At 40.8% G+C, this 9,612-nt stretch overlaps 2 protein-coding genes across 2 annotated transcripts; one reads left to right on the top strand and one right to left on the bottom strand.

The window, feature by feature from the left end:
- Window positions 1-56: 56 nt before the first annotated feature.
- On the bottom strand, window positions 57-8,185 carry LOC110308104 (histone H2B type 1-C/E/F/G/I). Its single transcript, XM_021180457.3, has 2 exons — window positions 7,749-8,185; window positions 57-369 (listed from the first exon to the last, which is right to left on the bottom strand). The coding sequence occupies exon 1, from the start codon at window positions 8,137-8,139 to the stop codon at window positions 7,759-7,761; it is 381 nt and encodes a 126-aa protein (XP_021036116.2). The 5' UTR covers window positions 8,140-8,185; the 3' UTR covers window positions 57-369; window positions 7,749-7,758.
- Window positions 8,186-8,415: 230 nt separating this feature from the next.
- Window positions 8,416-8,892, top strand: LOC110308103 (histone H2A type 1-B). Its single transcript, XM_021180456.3, has one exon. The coding sequence runs from the start codon at window positions 8,454-8,456 to the stop codon at window positions 8,844-8,846; it is 393 nt and encodes a 130-aa protein (XP_021036115.1). The 5' UTR covers window positions 8,416-8,453; the 3' UTR covers window positions 8,847-8,892.
- The last annotated feature ends 720 nt before the right edge of the window (window positions 8,893-9,612 follow it).

Raw genomic sequence — 9,612 nt, forward strand, 5'->3', positions numbered from 1 at the left:
TAAACATGAGCCTAGTTACTTAAAATTATTCTTATGACATGATATAACATGATGCATTTTTTGCTTTACATGACATTTATTATATATACATCATATATATCCATACATGACAAACACTTAAAAGCATTCTTTTGCTAGGAGCATTTTAATTTTGCTGCAAGTATTCTCATTTTCTACTTCTGTGTGTCTTTCTTATCACAAATTTCTACAGTGAACATTTTTATAGAATTTCTAGCCAGATGTTTATCAGTTGTTCCTTGAGTTTTGAAACTATGGTGGTTAATCTGCTAGTATCACCCATTTGCACTATCTTGAGGTTACAGCATCCAGCACTGACGAGTGGTAGAAACGATGTCAGGTCTACTCCTCCTGGAGAGAGAGAGAGAGAAAGGTTGACTCACTCAGCTATCCTGCAGGTGCCTTCTGTTCTACCTAAGACAGAACAATGACAACTATATAGAGGTTTTTCTTAGAGATCGCTTTTGTTCTGAGAAGCCTATAAATACTATTCAGTAGCTTAGTCATCATAACCACATTATACCTTAACTACCACTACTCCCCTCCTGATTATAGAAAATGAAATTCAGCAACAGAGAGATTGATTTACCCAGGTATCAATAGATGCTGGGCCTATGCAGTAAAAAACAACCTCTGTACCCCTTGAGCCTGGTTTGGGTAAAGGATTAATGGGCAGGCTCTGTCTAATTAGTCTTCCCCTGGAAGTTCCCTTTGATGGAAGCCGAGGAATCTGCCAGGTGAAAACAGAGAGCAAGGGTTGTTCCTAAGCAAAGCACTGGCCCTGCCCAGGAGCAGGGATGGTACAGGTGGGAGCACCGGCTTCCCCAGCAGCCCCATGGAGCAGCCTGCACAGGACCACAAGTGTTCCTGTAAGAGAACAGTTTGAGAAAGTAGTGTTTGCTACTTCCACATTAGGCAGGCATTAAGTTTCCAGAAACCTCCATCCTCTCAAATACTCACCCTTCAGGCAGCTGCTTGAGAGGTCACTTCTATCTTCCTTTACAATAAATAAAAAGTATTTAATGAAAAAGTGCCCCCCACAATGCTTAGCCAAATGAGGGGTTGTCATAAAAATTTTTTTCCAATTGTTCTTGATAAGTAAACAAAAGTATATCTTGAATTATGTTTTCTACACGTTCAAGGCCAGTACAAGAAATGTATGCAGGGTTTGCATGATAGATAATTCCCTCTAATAGCTGTGGGCTGGCATATGAGCGTGGCAGGGAGTGGGCCGGAAGTGAAGCCCATCGAAAGTGATTGTGACTCTCACTTGACCCCTGGAATACTCAAGCTGTCGCTTCATTTTAGGAAGACTTCCTTTCATCATCCATTTTGCAGACACTTACAAAAAAGGAGTCAGAGCAGTTCTTCAGTAGTTTCTGACAAGCTTCTGTCAGAAAACGGCAGACCTCTAAAGGAAGGCACTTTCGGATTTTGTCACCTACACATATAAAGTGTAGAATTTACCTTTACAATTTATTTTAAAACTGGACCCATTCAATTGTCATGTAGGTGTGCCTACTGTGTAGCAGACTGAGGGATCTGCCCTGGGAATACTGTGGTAACTAAACCAAAGGATAACTGAGGTTACAGACAGTAACCCCAAGTCCAGACTGCACACTGCTGTCCAGAGCAGTTGGGAAGAGGTGGATTATTAGATGCTGCCCAGGAAGGAAGTGGCTGTGCAGATGCCTTCAGGGTGGGGAAGAGTTTGCCACACAGAAAGAAATGGGGAAAATTCAAGAGATCCAGCAGCTGAGGAAGACAAGAAACAAGCAGAGGCTAGGAGTGTGCCTGGGATACACAACATGGCAGAGCAGAGCACAGAGCGGAGCACAGAGGCTGTAAAGAACCAGCCGGTCAAGCCACAAGTGTCTCCAGGGATTGTAGAGGGTCCTAAAGGAAAAACAAGCATGTGTTTAGGCCACTCCAGAAACACCCACAATGCCAGTGTATGGTGAGGCCCATCGCTTTCACCCAACATTTATCTCTTTATATTTACAATTGACTGAGCCAAAACACCAGCCTTTGATTCTTGAGAGTCTAGAACCATCAACACTATCTTTATGCACAACCCCTAAAAAGTGCATTTCAAATGCACACTTGCAACTGTTAGTGTTTTGGGTTTTTTTATTTGTTTTTCTATCCAATATTTTGGAACCTGAATCATCTATGTAGAATTCCTAAACAATTTTATAATATATGTTACACATGTTAAGAATTTTATATTTATTTTAGTATATTAAAATCCAAAAGTATGTATAAAACCCAGAGCCTGGTATCCATAACTTCAATTGTTTAAGGAAAATCTAACAATAGAAATGCATATTTGTTGAAAATTAAAATGACGAACTTTTCTAAGTTTGGCCAATGAGAGTAGAGAAAATGTGAGAAAAAAATATACCTAAGAAAATAGAGAGGAGGAAGAAAAAGCAAAGCGAGAATAAAGATCTATTATTATTATTACTTAATTTCTTGTTACTGTGACAAAGCAGCCGAAGGAAGGAGGGAGGGCAGACTGTGACTCCAGGTCCGGTCCATCATGACAGACTGGGCTGTGAGATCACGGCCTCCATTCCGGGCTAAATCTTTGCAGACATGGCCTCACAGACACACTGTTAGGTTCCCATGGTGAGTCTAAATTCCATCAGATTGTTCTTCTGTTTTAATTTGTTGCTCTTGGGTCCAGAGAGTTTAGTGTTGGGGAATAGGAAACAGCTGAAGAAGCCAGGATTGCAGGTCAAGAATGTACTGAGTTGCCTCCTTTTGACAGGTTTGTCTTATCAGAACGAGACAGGTGTTGTCATTTCAAACTCTTCATCGATTACAAGCCAGCAGCTGAGAGATCCAAGAGCAGGCCATGAACTCTACATACTCTACAATTTGCACATTACTATTTAGGGCTACGTAATTCTCTAAGAGAATGAAATACTCCACTTTTTTTTAAATTTTATTTTGTGATTTATTTATATTATTATTTAAATTTTATTGTATTATATTATTATATTGTTATATATAATTTATTATATTAATTATATTTTATAATTTAATTTTAGTTTTGCCTGCGTGGATTATTTGCAAGGCTGGTACCTGTGGAGACTAGAACGGCGCATCATATCCACTGGACTACACTCAGTTGTGTGCTGGCATGTGAGTACTGGAATTTGAACCCAGGTCCTCTACAAAAGCAGGCACTTGACCACTGAACCTCACCCCCACCCCTGGCCACTTCTTTTTTTTCCACTCAGAACTAAGGTGTCTTAAGAAGACTCACTTCCTTTTTCCTAATTTATAACCAACCACAGTACCTAAATGCTTGCAAGATGATTTTTTTAGCATCTAAGTAACTGAGTTTACCCTGCCTTGAAGAAAAGATGAAAAGCAACTGTATTGTTGGCTCATTGTCTGTGAGCTTAGCCACCCAGGGCGCAGGGGTTGAATGCCTTTTCTCTCAACCTGACATTTTATCTATACTTTGTAAAATCCTATCTCTCAATGTGATAGATGAACTATTCCCAAGATTTTGATATTAAGCTGAAAGCCCTTTTAATATAAGAATGAAAATGTATAAACATTTGCCAGACAATAGCAGCAGACAGTATATGGATGGATTAAAGACCTTAACCTTAACCTTGGCAAGATGGCTTGAGAGACTAAAGGTGATTGGCACCAAGCCTAAAGACCTGCGTTCAATCCCTGGGAGTCACAGGTAGAAGGAGGAAGTCGACTTAAAAAAAAAAAAAGATAAAATGTAACTTTTAAAGGAAAAAAAAAAAGAACACATATTTTTGACCTTTCTCTGACAACTTTCCTTTTTATCTATCTTAATTTGAAATTCTAAGTTCAACATATTAGAATTGGCAATAGGCTTTTTACATGAAAACAAAACAAACAAAACAAAAAACAGTGGTCTTTAGTATCTTCTCCACTGCCGCTTAGTGACAATTTTCCCCATACCCCAAAGAAGATACTTTGCAATGCTACACTAATCAGTTGTATTACTTCCAGAAGGCCTGTACTAGTACCATTATCTTCAAGGTACAGGTGATGCTACTGAGGCACAGAAACTGTGATTGGCCTTAACTTCAACCTCAGAGGCTTCACCTTCTCCTTGCAGAACAATGGGTTGCAGCATCCTTGTGTGAACCAGTTCTCAGTTCAGGATTCTCCATTTCATGTTTCCTTCAGCCCTCAACCCATCCTTCTGATTATTGTACTGTGCAAGGTCAGAACGGTGCCATTTGCCAATACCTCAAGGACATTCAGTTAATTATTAGCACACATTTTCTCCTATGCTGACTACAGGCACACACCACCACCACCACCTCGGGCAATTTTTACACAAGTCCTGAAAAGTAAACTCCAATCTTTATATAGCTCGGTGAGTTATCTCCTCAGTACTCTTTTCAAAACAATTTTTAAAGAATCAATTACGCTGGTCGGTGGTGGCACACGCCTTTAATCCCAGCACTTGGGAGGCAGACACAGGTAGATCTCTGAGTTCAAGGATAACCTGGTCTACAAAATGAGTTCCAGGACAGCCAAGGCTACACAGAGAAACCCTGTCTCAAAACACAAAAACAAACACAAAAACAAACAAACAAAAAAGAATTGATTACAAGCAGACAGTCCCTGGGACTCAAACACAGTGATTATTTTAGAATCCTAACCTTTCTTTGTAGTGTAAAGGAAAATTGGTTGTTACCAAGAGATAAATGAGAAAAAACTCAAAATGGGTTTTTGGTGTAAAACTCATCCTGTCAAATTTATTGTTATGAACTTTAAGATTGGTAACCAACTGATCACTACGTTAAGATATGAGGACAAATCCCAGCTACATAAATAGAAAACAGAGACAGTGTGGTACACACCCCTGAGTATTATGTGCTAAAGTGAATTACTATATTACTTAACAATGCCAACTCCCTTAAAACATAGACTAAGCATAATCATTATCCTGTATAATTATGTTTTCTTCTGTAGCTAGGAAACTTGATAGCAATTAAAGCCATACCTTAAACAAAGCAAGCAATGGTGTTCCTGTATATATACATTAACAAGCACAAGTCCCAAACCTGCCTGATTCTCTAAGGCCATGGTATTTCTCCAGTAACTTTCAATCCTACAAATCTAAAGTGGGATCTCATCATTTTCAATGGAAAGATCTGTGTTTTCTATTTTGCTAAGCGCTATTTGTTATAACCTGTGTAACAATAGGCTATTTGCACAGAGCAAACATTCCAATGTCTTATGTGTTGTAACCTCTAAGTTAGAAATTGCATAGTATTTAATGAGAAGACACTAATTCTCTCCACTTATGATTCACCTAAGTTCTTAAAGTAATTATTTGCCAGTGAATTCAGTTTTTAACCTGACATGTTAAGTCCTTACCACTTGTTATTTAAGTTTTAATTCCATTTTTAAAATTACTTTGTGATTTGATTTAGTTCAAGGTATGTCATTTATATTAAAAAGTGATTTTATTCAACTAAATAAATTTAGTGGAAAAAGTTTGTAAACTTAACATAGTCTTTTTTATACAACAAACCGTAGCTTCTGTAAACTAGATTATTATGCTAACACTTTTCTATTATAATAAAAGATCCATCTTAGCACAATTAAGCCAAAAGTCAAATTATTAAGTAAACAAAAAAATATACAAATGCAATTATGACTAGAACTAGGTAAATTTGAATCCAACCTTAAAAGAGGCCACACCTTAATTTAATGCCTAAGAATGTGAAATAATTTATAATAATTGATGGGTTTCAATTAATTAAAGTTGATATACTTTTAAAAACCCTATATACAAACCAATTTACACTTAAATCACATAACTTACTCATTTCCTGCTGGGATAGACAATGTGCTCAAATTTATGTTCATAAAATAGGAAATATTCACAGCAATTATGCAAGTGAGAGGAGCTAACTGGGACAACAGAAAAGACTGAAGGTCAATGAACAAAGACATAGGTATCTATTGAAGTATTGATTTTAAGTCAGAGGTCGTGTCAGGAGAGCACTGTGCAGAACAGGACTGATCCTCTTGTTCTTCTTCAAATTTGGTAGACGTTCTACTGTTATGCCATATCCCTTATAATAAACTAACTCATTAAGATTTAAGTAATACTGTCAGTACTGTTTTATACATAGTAGAAGCAAACATTCTGCCTCAACAGGCAAGTTTCTGCTTTTTCTCACTCCTCTCTGGAACCTTGCAATAAAAAGAACATAGCCAATAACACTGCATGTGACAATCTGGCATGGAATTACCAAATCGTGACTTTTAGAAATGTCGAGACAAAATACTGCTGTTTCACTGATTTCTTCTTTCTCTCTCTCAGAGAGAGAGAGAGAGAGAGAGAGAGAGAGAGAGAGAGAGAGAGCAGAAGGGGGGACCAAGAGACAGAGACATAGAATTTGGAAGGAGATAAAAAAGGACAGGCCAAACAAACAAACAAACAAAAAACAACATGAATCTCACCAAAGGCAGAAGTGAAAAAAATCACCAACAATGAATTGCTGGCAAATGAAAAGTATCAATCTACTTCAACCCTGGATGCTTTTTATACACTTCTGAGCCTGATTTGTGGATTTTGGCAACAATTCAACCAAATGCAAACCAGAAAAAGGAGAGTTGTGCAAGAACAAAGCTGCAGCACGAAGGAGACATACGGCGGCAGAAGGCTGAAAAGGTTCCCCACACTGCTAGCTCATAATGTAATCCTAAACCATATCTAGGCACAGCTTCTAGAAATAAATGATGTAGATGATAACATGCTGTTAACTTCTGTGGGGAAGAGAGCGAGCTACAGTAGTTTCTTCGAACAGGCAAGATAAAAGCTTAGATAGATAAGTGGGGCTGGAAGAAGGGAGTCAGTATTTATGGCCAAGTTTGTTCAGGAGGCAACTAGAGTGATGGAAATATTTGCCCTTCATTTGGACAAGCAGAGGACTAAACTCCGCTAATGACTCTGAAATTCTTATATTTTGAATTAAGTCAACAGACACAGCAATGGCATTCGTTTTGGAATTTCTTGCATTAAGTCCTTCCAGTTCAGCCTCTCCCCACTGCTTGCTTCGGATTTTCTCATTTCTCTAAATTTTCACGCCACTGGGACTATGAAAATTTAGTTTGGCCAAAGTACGGTAAAGTGTTACATTTGCATTTGAACAATTCAATTCCGTTTCTTACCAGAATTTCAGTGCCAGAAGTTTGATAATTCCAGATCATATTTTATAATACTCTACCAAGATACTGGTCTAAGATTTCATGCCAGGTAGCTCGGTAATCTGATATTAAATCTACAAATGAAAAGCCTGTCCTTTGTTACAGACCCGTCCTGTTTAATACTTTTAAAGCGAAAACAGTCTTGGAGACACTTCTTTCCAAAGTAAAACATGCAACTTATTAAAGACAAACTTCCTAGCGGCAACAATTATCCTCTTCAAAAGTCTGCCACCCCTGTCCTACAACTTTGTTCTGATGGACTCAAGTCCGCCTCACCGGAAGTGACAAGGCTATTTTTTCCCCCAACAAACAAAATGGTTGCAGCTAAATGTAACCAAGACTGAAACCAAGTAAAAGTATCCCACTGCCTTTTAAGACTTCTAAGCACCTGTCATCTGCTTCGGGGTAAAACTGAAAGCAGTGTTCTGCCACAGCTCTCTCTTTGAGAAAGTGGGTGGCTCTGAAAAGAGCCTTTGGAATTCGGTATGGAGGCTTACTTGGCGCGGATCACTTGGAGCTGGTGTACTTGGTGACGGCCTTGGTGCCCTCCGACACGGCGTGCTTGGCCAGCTCCCCGGGCAGCAGCAGGCGCACGGCCGTCTGGATCTCCCGGGACGTGATGGTCGAGCGCTTGTTGTAATGCGCCAGGCGGGACGCCTCGCCTGCGATGCGCTCGAAGATGTCGTTGACGAACGAGTTCATGATGCCCATGGCCTTGGAGGAGATGCCGGTGTCGGGGTGCACTTGCTTCAGCACCTTGTACACGTACACCGAGTAGCTCTCCTTGCGGCTGCGCTTGCGCTTCTTGCCGTCCTTCTTCTGGGCCTTGGTCACGGCCTTCTTGGAGCCCTTCTTCGGGGCGGGAGCGGACTTCGCAGGCTCAGGCATCTTAGGATTTCCAAACACAGGAACCTCAGTGTGGGCTGGGAACGGACTTCTCCTACTTATAGGGCGTTTATGCTAATGAAGGATTTCGAACCAGTCTCAGCTAATTGGAAGAAGAAAAAGCAGTGGGTTGATGGGTGGGATTATGCAAATGAAGTTTCCAGAAACAGATTTTCTATTGGCTATATCAATGAGCTCACTTGTAACCAATCAAGTAGTAGCGTTTACTACCCAGGAACTTACTATAAAGGCAACCGCGTCTGACTAGTCTTAGTAACTTGTTTTTACTGTTCTATTACCTACACAGCATTATTACTATGTCTGGACGCGGCAAGCAGGGCGGCAAGGCTCGCGCCAAGGCCAAGACCCGCTCCTCCCGGGCCGGCCTGCAGTTCCCCGTGGGCCGCGTGCACCGGCTGCTCCGCAAGGGCAACTACTCGGAGCGCGTGGGCGCCGGCGCCCCGGTGTACCTGGCGGCCGTGCTGGAGTACCTGACGGCCGAGATCCTGGAGCTGGCGGGCAACGCGGCCCGCGACAACAAGAAGACGCGCATCATCCCGCGCCACCTGCAGCTGGCCATCCGCAACGACGAGGAGCTCAACAAGCTGCTGGGCCGCGTGACCATCGCGCAGGGCGGCGTCCTGCCCAACATCCAGGCCGTGCTGCTGCCCAAGAAGACCGAGAGCCACCACAAGGCCAAGGGGAAATAAACAACAGAATCTGTGGAAACTTCAAACCAAAAGGCTCTTTTCAGAGCCCCCACTGTTTCAAAAGAAGAGTTGAACAGGATACACTAAAATAGTTTTTACCCTAATCTGGTGGGCTTTAGATAGTAACGACTGGTTTTGATTGTTGATTAACAACAGTCTTAATGACTTGGAAGTATTTTTGTAGGGTAAACTTTATTAAGATTGGTAGTAAGGCCTAGAATTTGATAGATTGGGCAGCTTAAACTCAAACGTCTCAACTTCTGAGCTAAGCAGAATACTAATGTTTGTCAATGTAAGCTAGCTGCAGGTTGTATGTTCTTAATACTATAAGCCTACCACCTACTCACTCTAATGTCTGGCCATGAGTCTCCTCTGTTTGTCCTCATCTGCTGCAGGAGTTTCTCTGATTATGGCTGAACAAGGCACTGACCTGCTTCCCTGACCAGAGAGTCTTAAATACATTTCTTATTGACAGCTCATTCTAACTCACATGCAGGTTGTCATGGAGTTATTATTATGAATTACCAACGTTATCAATTTTTACAAAAATTTTACATTTTAATTAAAGCAAGCTCCTTGATTGTTCCCAGATTTCGAATCCACATAGGTAGTACAAATGTTCTTCCCTGGCTTGTTGGCTGGCTGGCTGGCTGGCTGGCTGGCTGGCTGGCTGGCTGGCTTTTAGAGACAGGGTTTCTCTGTATAGCCCTGGCTGTCCTTGAATTTAGATATTTGCCTGCCTCTGTTTATGGAGGGCTGAGAATAA

The sequence above is a fragment of the Mus caroli genome, unplaced genomic scaffold, assembly GCF_978045245.1.
Source record: "Mus caroli unplaced genomic scaffold, Mus_caroli_1 scaffold_15, whole genome shotgun sequence".
NCBI lineage: Eukaryota > Metazoa > Chordata > Mammalia > Rodentia > Muridae > Mus > Mus caroli.